The sequence below is a fragment of the Rhinichthys klamathensis genome, unplaced genomic scaffold, assembly GCF_029890125.1.
Source record: "Rhinichthys klamathensis goyatoka isolate OS25496 unplaced genomic scaffold, OSU_Roscu_1.1 h1tg000223l_1, whole genome shotgun sequence".
NCBI classification, from domain to species: domain Eukaryota; kingdom Metazoa; phylum Chordata; class Actinopteri; order Cypriniformes; family Leuciscidae; genus Rhinichthys; species Rhinichthys klamathensis.
The window spans coordinates 4911125-4928479 of record NW_026606747.1 but is presented as its reverse complement, the minus strand read 5'-3'; the positions used below and the strand labels follow the sequence as shown (position 1 = coordinate 4928479).

Sequence of the window (17355 nt, the reverse complement as noted above, 5' to 3'; positions counted from 1 at the left end):
ACTCCCGGTACTTGCATAAAGCATGTATGACTTGCCTTCATACAGAACTCGAAAGGAAATGTCAAGAACCGCTGAATTTAAAAACATAAACACTTGACGTCTAAAAGACATGACATGTTTCAGTGACTCGTTTTTACATCCTAGTGGAACCGTTTTAATTCCACTAGCTATTTTCCCAAATCTCAACAATTCCTTTTCTATGTCATGATTTGGTATGAAAGGGGGACAGTTCGAGATTGTTATGCGGCTCGATTGAGACGCCAGCGGGGAAATGACAGTATAAACGCCACTCACCCAAATGCCGCTCTCAACCAACCGACTAGTAAGGTTCCATTCCTTTAGAAAGACCACGACGGCCTTATTCATCCGTGAAGCTGAAACAACGTTGTCGTACCCCACCTGTTCGCCTATCGCCACGAGCACTTCTTCCACTGAAACGCCGGCCTCAGGTACACATCTAACGCCATGACGGAGTGAGAGAGAGGAGTCACACCCTCTCGGGCGAGCCTCCATCTCAAACACCCGCCACGCGATCAAACCAAGAAAAACCACTCACCTAAAGCTTTCTTAAGAAAACCAGAAAGAAAAACACTTTGCAAACAGTAAAGGGAAAAAAAAACAAAACCAAATAATAAATATCAGAAAAAAACTAGAAGAGAAAAAAAAAGAAGAAAAGAAGGAAAAACATTTAAATCGCTCCTCTCACCCGTGAGAAACTCACACACCCCAAACTCAGAGAGAGAGAGAGAGAGAGAGAGAGAGAGATGCACAGACAAACAGGCAGACAGATGCATGCACACACACATACAGATGCATGTACACGCACACACAGATGCATGCGCGCGCACACACACACACATACAAATAGAAGCATGCACACACACACAGAGAGAGATGTTTACCTTTCCCCCATGCCCGTCGAAGATGCCGAAGATGTCCGGATGGCTATAGTTGAGTGTGTCTGTGAGGATGAGGAACCGGTCCTCCATGTGATCTCTCCTGCCCTGGATCGAGTACACCGCAGCAGAGCTGCTCCTGAACTGCCATGTCCTGGAGAAGGAGATCTGCTCCTCCAGCATCATCTCCCTCACCTTGCCCTTCATCACGTTCATCTGCTCATCCAGCATCATCTCCCTCACCCTGCCCTTCATCATGTGCACCACGTCTCGGCTGGACCGCACGATGGTCTTCACCTCCTCCGTGTGGAAGAAGAAGAAGCTCCAGAGAGCCAGAGACACACACAGCAGGAGCAGGAGGAGGAGAGTCTCGGGCCGCAGCAGCAGAGAGCGCATGATCCGGGCCAGCAGAGACACCACACTCATGCTCTCACACACACTCACACTCAACTAATGCACATCAGAGGCTCATGCTCTCCTCCTCCGGCGAGCACGCGCACACACACTCAACTTATGCACATCAGACACTCATGCTCTCCTCCGGCACACACTCACTCTGCGCTAATGACAGCAGAATGACTGCACACATCAAACATCTGTTAATCTTAAGACTTTCCCTTTGCAAAAAATAATAAGCAGATGCAACGCTCTTTCCTTTAAAAATGGTAAATAAATGGCGTGTTTGTTTAGTCCTCCGGCTCTGTGCGGGTGTTCTGTATACTGTGTGCTTGCAGCCCGTGTTTGACAACCAGATGCCAGACAGACAGGCCTTCTTCATCAGTACTACTGCTGGTTGTTGTCTGTGAGACAGACACGACGATGATCAGTTTCTCCAATGTTTATTTTTAATTCTGCTACAGCACTCTTACAAAATACACTAAACCAAACCAAACTGCCTGTCAAAATAAAAGTCCAAACTTTGTGCTAGAATAGTTGTCAAAGTTTACCTAAAATTGCCATGTGGTAAAAAAAATGGATTGTAAATTACTCCATCTCTATTATTATTCACCTACCTACCAAATAAATAGGCAATGAACAAAATATTTTTTTGAATTGTAATTATTTAACTATGTGAGAAATGGGTGCAAATAAGAGACATGAAAGAAATGAAAGCTTCAGCATAAAGTTCTGCCAGGAAGACTTAATTATTACGTCACTTATTACCTTCACATCTATCCAATCACGTCCTTATACTCGCTGTATAAAAGATTGGTACTTACACACGTTTGAGTTCGCAGATGCTGTCGCGACAACTACCTCCATCCTCCCCACCACCACCAGGATGGTCCCGTCCATAACTCCCAGGGGGGTCTGCTGCGCCCCTGCCTTCATCTTCAGGCAGGAAATGCAGATCCGCTACCCTCGGATCATGAACTACGGACGGGGCCTACGCCAAAGAACTTTATAAATAATTGCTTGCTGGGCTGTCAATAAATGTATGCTTTGTTATACCATTATATCTCCCGAGTCTTTCTGGTAGAACTATTAAGGAAATCACTAACCTGGGACTAGGAGTCAACTGCCATTTGGTTTATGTGTCTTGAGTGATTATTCAATCACTAGTAGCCATGTCAGATACACTGATGAGCCAAAACATTATTTCCAATCACAGGTGAAGCAAATATGTTATTCCTCTCCTAACAAGGCCACATAATAATGTTTGGGTAGATTAGATGGTAATCAGTTCTCATAATGTTGGATGCAGGAGAAATGGGCAGGAATAAAGAGCAGGGCTGCGTTTCCCCAAAGCATCGTAAGCCTAAGTTGATCAATGCTTTTGGGAAACGCAGCCTTGAGTGACTTTGACAAGGGCCAGATTGTTATGGCAAGGTGACTGGGTCAGAGTATCTCTGAAACTCAAGGCTTGTGTGTCGCTTCTGGGGCCTGTACCATGATGGTAGTTGAACAAACTCGGGGTTACAGGATTGGTTTTGAGTCGACAAAACCAAACCGATGCAATCAGGCTTTATTGGTACCATGACGCAGCTCATCAACTTTCTCTGTCAACTCAGGCTTTGATCCTTAAGCTGTGATTACTCCACGCGCGTGTGCACATAAAAGAGTGACGTCGACACTGAACAAACAATCGCGTTCGAAATGGATAGAGCGAGAGCTATATATTTTTCCGCGCAGGAGCAAGAGATTATTCTTCAGAAATATGAAGAATATAGAAGTGTTTTTCAAGCACGCAGTAACACTGTATCTGCTGCCAAAGCAAGAGAACAATCTTGGAGGAAGATTGCTGATTGCGTTAATGCGTAGGCTAAGTTAAACAATTGTAAATGTAAATTTATGTAGGCTATCATATACATTTTTTATTAAATGCTAAAATGAAAATGTGTTTATTCGTGCTGATATATACATGAGTGCGTGTGTGTAGATGTATGTAAAATGTGAATGTATAGGCTATTACTTCCACCCTAAGAAAGATTGATATTCATTGATTTTTAGATGCAACCCCAACTCCAAATGTTCTTGGCAGCAGATCAAGACAAAATATAAAAATATAATTCAAAGTGGTGAGTATTTACCAAAACCTTTCATTATTTTTGTGAACATTTAATCACAAACACTTGTTTGCAGCAAACAGAAAAAAGTGTGAAGTGAGGAAAATTGGGGGAGGGCCACCTCCTGCAGAATACACTGTGGCGGAGGAGTTGGCGCTGAGTAACAATAAGGGGCGGCCCATTATGGATGGGATTGCAAGTGCTGTACAGTCTGACCCTGGTGCTGGCTCCTCTAAGCAAGTGACACTGGGTATGTGTGTGCAATGCATTACTAATGTTTTAAAAATAGTTAAATATGGCTGACTCTGTTCTGCAGTAGAGGGAAATACAGTGTCCCTGCCAGCACACATGCACACAGTCTCCCACACAGAGGTCAGTATGCAACAGACAGAACACTATGAACATAACCTGTTTTACAACAGTTATGCTTTACATTGGCCTTTTATTTATTAGGGTGAACCCAAATGATGAAGACACTCTGTCTGTGTGTTCTGAGACAGTTGCTGAGGTGAATGCAGTGGGCTTTTTATTATGGCACACTTTTGAATGTCATAATTAAGTGACTGGCGCTTACACATCTCTTTTATTGTAGGATTTTTCACAACCTGCCCCAGAAACTGAAGCCTCTACCTCAATGGGCTACAGAAGGAATGTGAACAAGCCTTTAAACCCTTGACATAAATTACATTTGTAAAAAGTCATGCCACTTTTTGTGATTTGATCAACCTCCAGAAAACGTGTAATGATTATTTGTGGTGGAATTGTTTCAGGTGGAAACAGACTCAGTCAGGGCCCTTTACAACAGGAGTCTCGGACTAGACTGTTCTCTACACGAGCTGGACTGTGAGCTGAGGAGGCTCCAAATTAAATAAATTAAATTGGAGATCAAACAGCTGGAAAAAACACATCTCAGTATGTGAACTTTTTTTTAACCAAGTAACCCTTTAGTATGAACACTATGAATGTTTATTAATGTAATTTTTCTTGCTCTCTTTCTTCCTCCCTAGCCACATGACCAATAAAACAGTTTGAGACCGATCTGCAGTGTCAGTGTGCTTACATTAAGTAAAATATTGTGTTGTGATTGCATCTCTGACAGCTGCGCCAGCTGGGTGGTCAAGTGTGATGGGGTCAATTTCATCAGGGAGAAGCTGGTTTTGTGGTGGTACTCGCTCCTTTCTGATAGTGGCTATATTGTGCAGAATGGCACATGCAGCCACTATCTGTGATGCCCGCTCTGGTGACACTCTTATGGTGCGTTCACACCGGACGCGAATAGCGCGTCAGGCGCGAGTGATTTCAATGTTAAGTCAATGCAAAGACGCGTTACGCGCGTAAAAAATTCCTGCGGCGCGAATGAGGCGTAGAGCGCGGCGCGGTAGACGCGAATACGCCTCATTCGTGCGAATGGCGCGAATTGAGCGTCTGGCGCGTTAAGTGCGTTACGCGCGAATGATTTAGTTAGTGCTATTTGTGCATTCACGCGTTTGACGCGAATTCGCGTCTGCCGCCCGAGTTGAAAAATCTGAACTTCTGCGTCAATTCGCGCCGCGTTAACCAATCAGGAGCCTAGCTGCTTGCTGCTGTCACGTGGTGAAGTATCTGGATGCTTCAATAAATTATTTTGTAATATATGACTGTGGTTCTAATGCACAACAAAGCAAATATTTTATCACATAAAACTTGATTTCAATATATGAGACAGATTCATTTTGCATTGAATGCTATTTATTCCATATCTAGATTATATGAAATATTATTATAATGTAAAGACAACCAACATATAAGTTCGTGTCTGGACAGTGATGTGTGAGAGAGAGAGAAAAATCACAGGACAGATTAATCAGTTTTGGAGGCTGGCTTCATTTATTATCAAAACAAAAATAAATGACAGATTAGGTGGATGCGGGCGAGGGTGAACCTCGCGCCGGGCTGTAGAGCGCGGGCTCGACAGGCATAGACCACTCGAGGCCGAGGGCTTATACAGCCTACGCTGTCCTCGTCAGCGTCCTCACCATTAGGTCCACCAAACCTAGCTCCTGGAGCAAATTGTGAAACTCCTGAAACCCTCCGGAGGTTCTGGTGGACCCGAGTACAGCGACGATGTCCCCTACGGAGCTGTTTCTGCTCTCCAGAGCATATACGAGCGGTGACTCTCTCGAATAATGCTAATGCTCGATAAACATCTAAAAAGATGGCCACCAACGGGTTTCGAAACTTTCGCCTCCGGATTTCGCCTCTGACGCGCGTAAATTTCGCTTCAAACTTTTGTTTTTACGCGCGTCAATTTCGCCATTGACACGCGAATTAACACAAAGTGGTCAAGCGTCAAACTAGACGCGGTAGACGCGAATTTGACGCGCTATTCGCGTCCGGTGTGAACGCACAGTTAAGCGCCTAAGGCAGTTGAAACGTGCCTTTAGGATGCTAAAGGTCATCTCGATCTTGACCCTGGTTTTACTGAGGGCCACATCGAAGCGGTTTTGTGGCCCTGTCTGAGGGTCAGGATAGGGGGTTAGCAAAAACCTCTGGCATCCATAACCTCGATCTCATACCAACAGGCCATCAAAAAGCCCTGTCATAGAACAGAAAAGGGGAAAATTGTGTAAGTTTTGCTATTAAAATTAAAACTTTAAAATGTACTGTTCCAAATTTAACTTGCCTCGAAGCGCTGACACAAAATAGACTCACGGAAAATGCTTGAATCATGCACTGAGCCAGGCCATTTGGCATCCAAACTTGTGATCATGCATACATGATCACAAGTCATCTGCAGATGAAATGTACAGTAAATAATTGTCCTATCTGTTAGTTACTATTTATTTAAAGATTGATCTCAATGCAAATAAAAATCATTTCACATAGGCTATATAATAGCCCTACCTGAACATTAAGGCTGTGAAAGGACTTTCTGTTCACATAATCTGCCTCATGTTCTCCTAGAGCTGTGGAGATTGCAACATGTGTGCAGTCTATTGCTCCTATGACTCTAGGGAATCCTATCATAGGAATTAAAAATATGTATTTAAAATCATTCTTAACAGGTAGCTACTGCAGACTATTGTATAATAGATTTCTAAGTGTGAAATATGCTTTTTTTAAGAAGAAAAAATTAGTGTGAAAGGTTCAATTTGTTCATGTGATGTCACCCTATCAAGATATCTTACCGGCAATTTTATAAAAGCCCTCTTTTATGGACATGGTCAATAAATGTCCAGGGAACACAATGAAGCTATTTATGTACCCTTGCAGAGCGAGGACCACCTTGCGAATGGTTCGACAGACCGTGTTTTTCCCTAGATTCTCTGCATCACCGACCGCATACAAGTATGTACCACTTGCAAAAAAACGCAACGCAATACATACCATTTGCGGTACAGTAAGTGCATGGCTTCGACGAGTCATATTTGTTATGGGCGGCTCAAGAAGTTCACAAAGATAAGACATTCCTTCCGCGGAAAATCTGTATATGGAAGCTTTAGCTTAAGTTCTGTCAGGAAGACTCAATCAGCACGCCATGTATTACCTCATCCCTATCCAATCAGGTGTTAACAGTCACAGTATATAAGATTGGTACTTACACTTGCATACCTGCCAACCTTGAAGAAATTGTATGACAACCCACGACGATATAATTAAATTATAATTAAATAAATAAAAACATTAAATATATGTGCAAAACCAGTAGTTATCAATATCAAAATCAGTTTGCTAAAAGCAAACAACAACAAAATTTATAATTTTACAAGCATAGTTTAAACTTTTGTATCGTTTAACTTGTTAAAGGTTGCAGATTTGGCTTTTTTAAGTAGTCCGTCAGTGAAAGTCTCTTTGTAACAAATGCTGCCTTTGGAGGCAATCATGACTTTTCTTGTCACCAGAGAAGTGGAGAGTGGAGAGATTTGCAAAAAGTTTCTTCCCTCCTGATTCCATCACACCTAATTCTCTCCAAGCTTCATCCACCCGTTTGGTAAGAAAAACATCATTCAAGGTGGAGGACTGAAAGAGCCGAAACTCCTCCTCCACTTCATCCACTGTAACACCATTTCCCAAGATGCAGGGGAACCTGTCTATGAAGTATGTCAGTGAGGAGAATTTAGCTGTTTGCCGTCTGCTTATATCATCTACGGCAGCATGACGCAGCAATTCATCCCCATAGGGGAATTTAGAGAGCATATACTCAACAGCTGCAGAGAAATATTTCCTTATATCCCTGAAGAAAGCTCCAAGAGGTAAGTTAGCTTGACTTTTGATAATTGTCTTTGTGTCATGTCCAATTGACAGCTCATCATCAGGCAGCTGGTGTTCACTGGATTTGTACAGAGTGGGTTGGCATCCTCTCTTTACTTCTTCCATCATTTCCACAACACAGTCAGGTTTGCAGAAGGCCAAAAGCATTTTTTACAACTGTAGCTCCAAGATCTGCAGCAATATGGGCACACATGGCTCTTCTTTCTGCAGGTTCTGATTTGCCGTTTCAAATAAAGGTATAGCTCTCTTTAAAAAAAGAGCATACAGCTTGGACTGTGGGTCAGTCAAGAAAGCATACATCCTCTGTGGTTTTGTGACCTCTGTTTTTTCTATCTCCTTTTCCTTTTCTGTTTTCTTCTTGGACAGATCCCTCTGTTTTTTCCCCATTTCTTTTTGTTTAAAAACAAATTGGTTTAAGTCAAACCCCTTAGGTGGTTGAGCTGACTGCTGTGTAGTGCTTGGTCCTGCCGGCAGCTGTTTGGTTGTAGGTCCTGTCTGCAGCCGTGGAGTGCTTGGTCCTGCCGGCAGCAGTTTGGTTGTAGGTCCTGTCTGCTGCCGTGGAGTGCTTGGTCCTGCCGGCAGCTGTTTGGTTGTAGGTCCTGTCTGCAGCCGTGGAGTGCTTGGTCCTGCCGGCAGCAGTTTGGTTGTAGGTCCTGTCTGCTGCCGTGGAGTGCTTGGTCCTGCCGGCAGCTGTTTGGTTGTAGGTCCTGTCTGCAGCCGTGGAGTGCTTGGTCCTGCCGGCAGCTGTTTGGTTGTAGGTCCTGTCTGCAGCCGTGGAGTGCTTGGTCCTGTCGGCAGCAGTTTGGTTGTAGGTCCTGTCTGCTGCCGTTTTGGTGTAGGCTCTGCCTGTTGCTGTGTGGAGCTTGGTCCGGTCTTGGACTTTCTCTGGTGGACTTTGGTCTTCAAAAAGCTGGAGGACAAAGTCTTTGAGACAGCAAGCTTACCCGAGGTAGGTGTGAGAGTTGAGGGCTTAGGGGCAGCTGGGGTCTTTAGAGAAGGATGAGCTGAGGATGTGAGAGGTTTAGCTGCCTTCTTCCCTGCTGCCTCTTCAGCAAAAAACAGAGTCAGAGGTTCCCACTGCTGGAGGAGTCGATTGACACATTTGCCAAGAGCAAGCCATCTGGTCGAGGATAATTTCAAAATCTTCCTCACATCAGTGTCGCACAGCATTTGTAGGTCACGCAGCAAAGCTTTCCTCTTGCTACTCTTGTCAAGGTAGTAGTAGATCAGGATGAGCATGTCTTCAATGTCAATACATAGACTTCTTGAAGCCTTTTCCGCAGCTAAATGCATTAGGTGGCATGCACAGCCGACCATGTAAATGTGGGGATTCTGTGACTTAATGAATGCTGCGACACCTTTTCTTATCCCCTGCATGACAGAGGCGTTGTCAGCAGAAAAGCTTACACAATTGCCCCATGGTATTTTCCTTTTGTTTAGTTCCTGGTCAATGAGATTGTATATCCCTTCGCCAGTAGACTCTCTACACTCAACAATTTTCAGGAGTACTACAACTATTTTTCCAACACTGGGATCATAGACACGGACAACCAAAGGATAAAGCTTGACATCATCCATGTCTGTGCTACCATCGGTTGCAATGCTGAATGGGGAATGGCACATTAGGTCACTGATGACCTGTTCATCATTTGAGGAAAGTGTGTTCAATATAGCTGCTGTCTTGGTTCGGGCACAGCCGTACTGCTGGGCAATTTGACTATCTGGAAACATCTTCTTAAATAATGGTCCAGCATGGTCAGCTATAGACACTGGCACATTGTGCTCAGCAATAAAGTTTGAGAAAAGTGTTTCTGCCCTGATGGTCCGTAGATCTTGATCTCCAAAAAACTTTGTAGTGATCTTAGGGACTGAGGTAATGGCACTTTCCAGTTTCTTGTGCTTTGTTCCTTCCACATGGCGTCTGCAATCTGAAAATGTAGGTGGAGAGGAGGGAGATTATATTCTTGCATGTTGTTACAAATATTATGAATTACATTACACACACATCAACATGCAAAATTCATTCAAAGGATACATGTAATTTACATTAAAATACATTGTTTGGCTCATCACTTGTACCTTCTAGATTACAATAAATTATTATTATTGTGTAGAGGAATGGAGTGGATGAATGGCTGTACATGTATTGAAACTACACAAATGTTGTCTTATATCCTGTCCAATATTTTGTGCCCATATAGAGGTGGGCGATAATTACCAAATTGTTGTCTGGATGATATGCAAAATTGGGATATCAAATATTTCATTATTTGTAAAATCCGACCCCCCAAACCTGAAAAGAGCTGAAAGTTATTAAAGAGAAAACATAACGCACACTATAACCTTCTAAACAATTATATGTAGCGATTTTAATACTGTAAGGCAGTACTATTCTGGCCCAGCCCATGGTCCCGTGTCGTCAAAAACGCACATTGCAATAAGACATTTTAATTGTTTATTCATTTCTGTGTCGGGTGCAAAGATGAAGTTGACGATAGGCTATTGACTCGCGATCTTCGCAGTAGGCTAGTGAAGCACCGGAGAAATGCACATTTATCAGGCTACATAGTTTTATTTTGTTTTGGATGGTTTTGTTTAGAACCATCTTTCTGTAAATATGTTTCACATTTTTTAGGCCTGTGAGGCGAGTAAGCTACGGTTCGGTTCATAATCTCCAGTTCAAGCACCTTATGTGATTGCTAGCCTATATTTACTTTTTATGTATTAAATCCAGAAAATTGGTTAATGAAAAAATTATTAAAATTAAGATACAATTAATACAAAACGAAATTCGTTTTAAAAAAAGGCTTTGTGCTTTTCTGTTTTGATGTCTCTGTGAAAGTTTGAAAGTATTTTAGTGCCGCTTTCAGAGCGCTCGCGTCCATAATGGAGAAGTGTCACGTAATATTGTTTTTTCCTCATAAATGCAAACACGAAAAATAAAAGACAAAATACTTTTCTAAAAAGACAAACCATCAATTTTTGGGAAAACAATGGATGGATTTATAGCGTCTGGGGGGGGGGGGGGGGGGGATGGATGGATTTATGGTGTTTTGAAAAGAATTTTTTTTACTTTGAATTGATCATAAACAATATTGTTGTTTGATTTAATAAACACTGTTGCAAGAGGTGCCTAGTTCCGTTTTTTTTTTTTTTTTGTAAGTGGAAAAAGTATGGGCTATCTCAGATTCTGTTTACCTTAGCTCCTTTATTGTTTTTTTTTCTACTGTTGTTTTGAGCGCTGTGAAAGCGGTAATAACCGCTTTAAAACTTTCACAAAGACCTCAAACAGAAAGGACAGACAAAGTCTTTCTTTAAAGTGAATTTCGTTTTGTATAAATTTTATCTTAATTGTAATCAATGTTTCATCAAGCAATTTTCATCAAGCGATTTAATGATTTCACGACACTGATACAGCCAGGAAACACTTGTTCATTAATAAACACGTAAAATGTCTCCTTTCTATATTTTACATTATTTATAATCATTACTTTTGCCGGTTCTTTGCGACATCTTTTATGTGCGTTATTGGTAGCGCCACCCTTACATGTTAGCCTACATGAACGCGTGAACTGAACTGAGCTCGTCACAGCTGGACTGCGTTATGATGTCAAGGTCATTTTTAATGTTCATAATTAGGCTAAAAATAGCCTAACTGTTACCTTTATCTTACGTTAATCAGCACCTGGCCTGTCTAAAACCTTCTAGATTTCTAGCCACTTTTCTAACTGCCAACTAATTTCCCCAACTAATGGAAAGGATGGCCGGTGTGATAAGCTAACGTTAGCCTATTGACACTATAAAAATGTTTTACTCATAAAGTCATCATCCTTTTATTTTTAAAATAATTAGGCTATGTTTCTGGGGATATGGAGTAACTTATTTGTGTTGTGAGACTGTGTGTTCGTTACCTGTTGCCCCTTGGTGACTGATGTCAACGTCCGTCTAGTAGACGCTGCAGAACGCATGATGAGGTAGCCTGGACATCTGCAGGCAAGGCCATCTCTCACGATAGCGGTCTAAAAATCTTTGTGTTTTCCGAACCTTTTTTTGTGGCGGTTCAGCCATGGCATGAAAGCCTAGGTATCTTATCCGGCTAGTCTGGTTTGCATGAAGCACTGAATTGAATTGAGCGCGAAGCATGTGGATGGGAGGGGTAGGTGGGCGGCGGGTTAACATGCAGCGCTCTGATTGGCCGAAAGCTTTTCACTCCACTTAAACGCTGTGGCTCAGCGGCAGAATCAGCGTCATAGATTGCATAGAAACTGAAATCGGCGAAATGCGAGAAGCAACAAAATGCGTACCTAGAGAGCAGCGAATCGTACAAGCGTACTTATGGGTCAAAATGCGTGCCGAGTACGAAAAATGCGTACATGTTGGCAGGTATGCACTTGTCTGAGTTCGCAGATGCTGACGCTGCCATTCATTTGCTCGCGATCAGTTGCGTACCGCCATGTCTCAGGTAACTCAAATTGTCTGTGACTATTCCGAATCTGACGACGAATTCGTCCAGCCACCGTCTACTACTGCACGGCGCAGTACACGTATTCAGCGCCGTAACTCTCTATGGACACTCTCGTCTTCGGACATCATAACCAACTCCCTCGAAGCAGCTGGTATTCCCTTTAACCACGACTTGTCAAGGGAGGATCTGGTTCTCCTGGCCCAGAATACTCTGGGCAATCCTCCTAATCCAACGGATCAATCTTCTTCTACAAGTACTCCGTCAACTCAGCCAAAACAAGCAGGCCGGAAAAGAACAGCGAAATCTTCTTCAACCCCTCCAGCAAAAAGATCCTCGCAGCAAGCCCGGGCTTCTTCTCCTGTTGACACCGCTGATCGTGCAGATCCAAACGATCTCCTCATCCAAGCAGTACAAAGCCTCTCACAAACCGTCAAAAGATTAGAATCAAAGATGGCGAAGTTTGAAAATACTTTTGTTAATCCTCTCATCAGCCCAAGCCCCGCCATAAACGTTTCAGTCATTCCTCAGGCCGGTCTTTCTTTTGCCGGATCCAGCGAGCAAGCCCTTCCTTCAACGAACCAAAATCCATTTCTGGATGTTCCTGCTCCTCTCTCAACTCCAGCTTTTAATCTCGCTACGGCATCACCAGCTCAATCATTTGGTAGGCGATGTGTTTCACCAGCCTTCTTCTAATGTCAGAACCAATATCATTCAAGGTAAGGACATTCATTTGGCTTCTCTACTACTTCATTCGCCTGCAGCAGACAGGAAAATGGTTGACTGCGGTGACGTGGCAGTCTTTCTCAAGACATCCGATCCCAGATTGCAACGCAATCTTTCTTTTTCTGTCTGCTGCAGGCGAATGAAGTAGTAGAGAAGCCAAATGAATGTCCTTACCTTGAATGATATTGGTTCTGACATTAGAAGAAGGCTGGTGAAACACATCGCCTACCAAATGATTGAGCTGGTGATGCCGTAGCGAGATTAAAAGCTGGAGTTGAGAGAGGAGCAGGAACATCCAGAAATGCAGCAGACAGGAAAATGGTTGACTGCGGTGACGTGGCAGTCTTTCTCAAGACATCCGATCCCAGATTGCAACGCAATCTTTCTTTTTCTGAATTCGTTATCGCTTTTAGCATCTTCAGAGACATTCTGTGTCAGACATTTCCCGATAGAAGGGAAGAGCTCGACCTTTATTTAGCTATGATGGCTGACTTTAACTAAAGGTACGGGGGCACCCTCTTCTATGAATACCACAAGTCATTCTCCGCTAAATCTGCATCTTTTATCACGCTGTACAATTCAAAACTAGACTGGTCTGTCACTGACTTCGAACTGCTCATTCGCCATTTCGGCGGTCAAAAAAATCTGGCTTGCTCTATTTGTAGCTCTCACGGACATTCTGCTCCATTTTGCCCTAAAGCTTTCACCAGCGACACGACGAACGCTGTCCGTGGTGCTGAAAAAGTAAGGCCCTTTCATGATGGCCGCAATCGTTGATTTCAACGGAGTCCCTATTTGTGTGAACTTTAATGAATCTGTATGCTCATTTCCTAACTGTCGATTTACTCATATTTGTAGCTTCTGCAAGGACCCGAAATCCGTCTGCCCACGCCGGTACAGACCAACTACCCGCGGGAAAGCCCCAAATCGGAAAAAATTCTCATTAACGCACATCCTTCTACTCCTATTAATGTTGCAGTTCTATCACGCTACCTCTCTTCTCACCCCGATTCGACTTTCGTTGATTACCTAATCTCCGGTCTGTCCCAAGGGTTTCGGGTGGGCATCCTTTCCCAACTCACTTCTATTTTCCTAGCAAAAAATTTTCAATCAGCCACAAATGAACCAGATGTGGTCTCCACCTTGCTAGAGAGAGAAGTTAATAAAGGATATGTTATTGGCCCTTTTGCTTCTCCCCCTTTTTCTCCTTTCCGGATCAATTCTATCGGTGTAGCCACACGCAAATACTCCGGTAAAAAACGCCTCTTTTTTGCATTGTCTTCACCGCATTTCTCTTACACAGCAAGCGTAAACGAATGTATTCCTCTTCCACCTTTTTCTCTTCACTACGCGTCAGTTGACAATGCCATTCATTTAATTAAGCTAGCCGGTCAGGGTGCTTGGTTAGCAAAAGCTGACATTACAGATGCTTTCAAGACTATGCCAATTCATCCTTCAGACTGGCCACTTTTCGGCGTCAGATGGAATTCAAAATTTTATTTCGCAGTAAGACTCACTTTCGGGTGTAGAAGCAGCCCTCACATTTTTTATAATCTCTCAGAGGCTCTGTGTTGGATCTTGTTGAACGTGTGTAAGCTACCTTTCGTTTTACATCTGCTCGATGACTTTCTGCTTATTGATTTTCCATCTAACCATTCCTCTATTCTAGACATCCTTAAAAAGGTCTTCAGCGATGTCGGCGTTCCCCTCTCCGCTGAAAAAACCATGGGCCCTTCTACTTCGCTAGAATTTCTAGGCATTACACTCGACACGATCAACATGCAAGCTTCTCTCCCTCTCGAAAAGCTTCTAAGAATTAGGTCTTTCTTGGAATCTTTCTCTTTTCTACGAGTCGTATCGAAGCGCGACGTGCTGTCTCTGCTCGGGCATTTAAATTTCGCTATGAGCATTATTCCCCAAGGCAGGACTTTCATTTCTCGATTATTAACATTGGCTCACTCTGTCCCAAATTTAAGTGATTCGATTTTACTTGACGAAGGCTGTCTGTCCGATCTCAAATTTTGGACTCGCTTGCTGAATAACTGGAACGGGATTTCCTTTTTCTATAATAACGCTCTCGAATCATCCGCTGATTTACAATTATTCTCTGACGCTGCCCCTTCCATCGGGTTCGGCGTCTTTTTTCAAGGCCAATGGGTCGCCGAAAAATGGCCAAAAGATTTTACTAAATCTGATTCTGGCTCAATCTCTTCCGCGCTCTATGAGATTTGTCCTCTCGCCATCGCCAGCGTCATCTGGGGTTCGGCATGGACGCGCAAACGCGTCTTGTTGTTTTGCGATAACGAAGTAACCGTTGCTATCATTAATAAAGGCAGATCTTCTTGCCCTAAGATCATGCCCTTCCTGAGACGCCAAGTATGGCAATCTGTCGTCTTTAATTTCATAATTAAAGTGGCTCACATTCCTGGTCACCATAACACTATTGCTGATGCGCTATCTCGTTTTCGTTTTCAGGCTTTCAGACAGCTCTGCCCTTCAGCCAATCCCGATCCAACACCATGCCCTCCCCTAGCAGCCATAATGCTAAATAAGGAGAGTTGCTCAGCTCGGCTAGACGCTTTATCTCACTGGGTGTCGCTCCCTCCACACTTAAAGCTTACATTTCAGCATGGTCCGCTTTCGTTATGTTTTGTTTTTCCATGCATATTGCGTTATTTCCCATCTTGATTTCGACCGTTTGCTCTTTTTTAGTTTTCAATTTTGAAAATCGCAACCTTAAAATTTCTTCTTTACGTAGGTTGCTCGCTGGTATTCAATTCCATGCTAAATACTTTGATCCTAATTTTCCAAGTCTCTTCTCGGCATATTCTGTCCGATTATTACTTAAAGGCTTAGCTAAATCCTCTACTAAAACACCAGACAAACGCTTGCCAATTACATTGCCTTTATTGCACAGGCTTATTACTTCTCTTCGGAACGGTCTCTTTTCTACCTATTCAAACATTCTGCTCGAGGCTGTTTTCCTATCAGCTTTCTATGGTTTCATGCGTGCAGGTGAATTCACCTCAGAAACCAAACATTTCGATCCTGCCCGTGGTATTTCTTTTTCCGACCTTCGCTTTTCACCCGGTTTCTTCACTCTCTTTCTTAAACACTCTAAGACCGACTCTCAAGGCTCGGGTGTCACAATAACTATTTCAAAGATTAATAACACTTTCTGTCCCTTTCTATCCATGATTAAATTTCTTAAAATTCGTCCCTCTACTCCCAGTCACGCCTCTTTATTCATTCTTACTAACGGAGCACCTCTCTCCAAAACCTGGTTTAGGACTCATTTAGTTTCTGCCCTCAAAAGCTGCTGTTTACCCCCCTCCCTTTATGCCGGTCATTCGTTCCGGATTGGGGCAGCCACCACAGCAGCCGAAAGAGGAGTGTCTACATCAGCTATCAAAATAATGGGAAGATGGTCTTCCTCAGCTTTCGAATCCTACATAAGAACTGATTCAAAAATTATCATTGAAGCCCAGCAAGCTCTCCATTAATAATCCAGGTAAATCCTCTCGCAACTACTGGTGGTGGTGGTACTACGTTATCCACTTGAGCGCAGTTCAATTTGCACTATCTGATAACGCCCCTCTGTACTCGTCTCTGTGTTTGTGTTTTGTCCCGCGGTGTCTCCGCTCATCTTCTGTCTTTATGTGATCCTCCTCGGCCACTAGTCTAGCCGTGGTCCGTGCAGGCTATCATAGCTTTGTCCTTACGGTCCATCGCTGCCTGGTCTGTCTGGTCTAGTGGCCTTGTTTCGTGAATATTGTCTTTCATGTGGCATTAGCGGACGGTGTGGCTCCTAAGCGGTCTCGTCTCTGTGGTCTCCCATGGCCGTGTGGCCTATCGTGAAAATGTGGCCTATACATTTTCATTCAATACTTTATGCAGGCCTACTGCTTCATACAGCAGCTCTTGAGAAGCTGCGCTGGCTGAGTCCTCCGGCTACTCTCGAATACTTACTCTATCGCGCTACTTTGATGGCATACGTCACAGTCACGTGGCGTCTGCGCTTTATCAAGTCGGACAAAATTTCTAACCGGCATGCACTGCTTCAAGTCAGCCGGCGATCGGTCTGCGCAGAGCTGCATGAAGTCGAACAAGCCTTTCACCTTTTCCAAGTGTGTTACCATGTGTCACAGATTTGGGTGTCATATGGTCAAACGTCAAAAAAGGGTATAATACATTTAAAATTTGAAAAAATATTGATTTACAGGTGAAATATTAAGTTTAAAAGTCAAGGTCAAGGGTAAAGGTGGAAGGAGGTGGCCAAGCAACTGCCTGTTATAAATGACAAAGCATGACAAAGCATAAAACTGTCATAAGGGCAAACAAAAAATGTCATACAGACAAACGATTTTACCGTATGACATGTTGTTATACCATATGACACAGAGCATTTAACTGAATTATTTAGTTATTTCTTAATTGTTATATCACATATATAGTTTGTACAACTACTATGAATTAATATTAACATATATAATATATTTCTGCCTATTTTAAG

The 17355-nt window shown here is 43.1% G+C and overlaps 1 protein-coding gene across 3 annotated transcripts in view; it reads right to left on the bottom strand.

The window, feature by feature from the left end:
* The window catches only part of ppm1lb (protein phosphatase, Mg2+/Mn2+ dependent, 1Lb), a 41189-nt gene extending 39572 nt beyond the window's left edge, over positions 1 to 1617 (bottom strand). The window contains exons 1-2 of one of the 3 annotated variants that reach the window (XM_056264702.1): positions 1140 to 1617; positions 903 to 1091 (exon numbers count right to left, since the gene is read on the bottom strand). In XM_056264702.1, coding sequence (XP_056120677.1) covers positions 903 to 1091; positions 1140 to 1322 — 372 coding nt within the window. In that variant the 5' untranslated portion in view covers positions 1323 to 1617. Of the gene's footprint in view, positions 1 to 902 lie in introns of all 3 variants that reach the window. The other 2 variants (XM_056264701.1, XM_056264700.1) reach the window with 2 other exon arrangements.
* Between the last annotated feature and the right edge of the window lie 15738 nt (positions 1618 to 17355).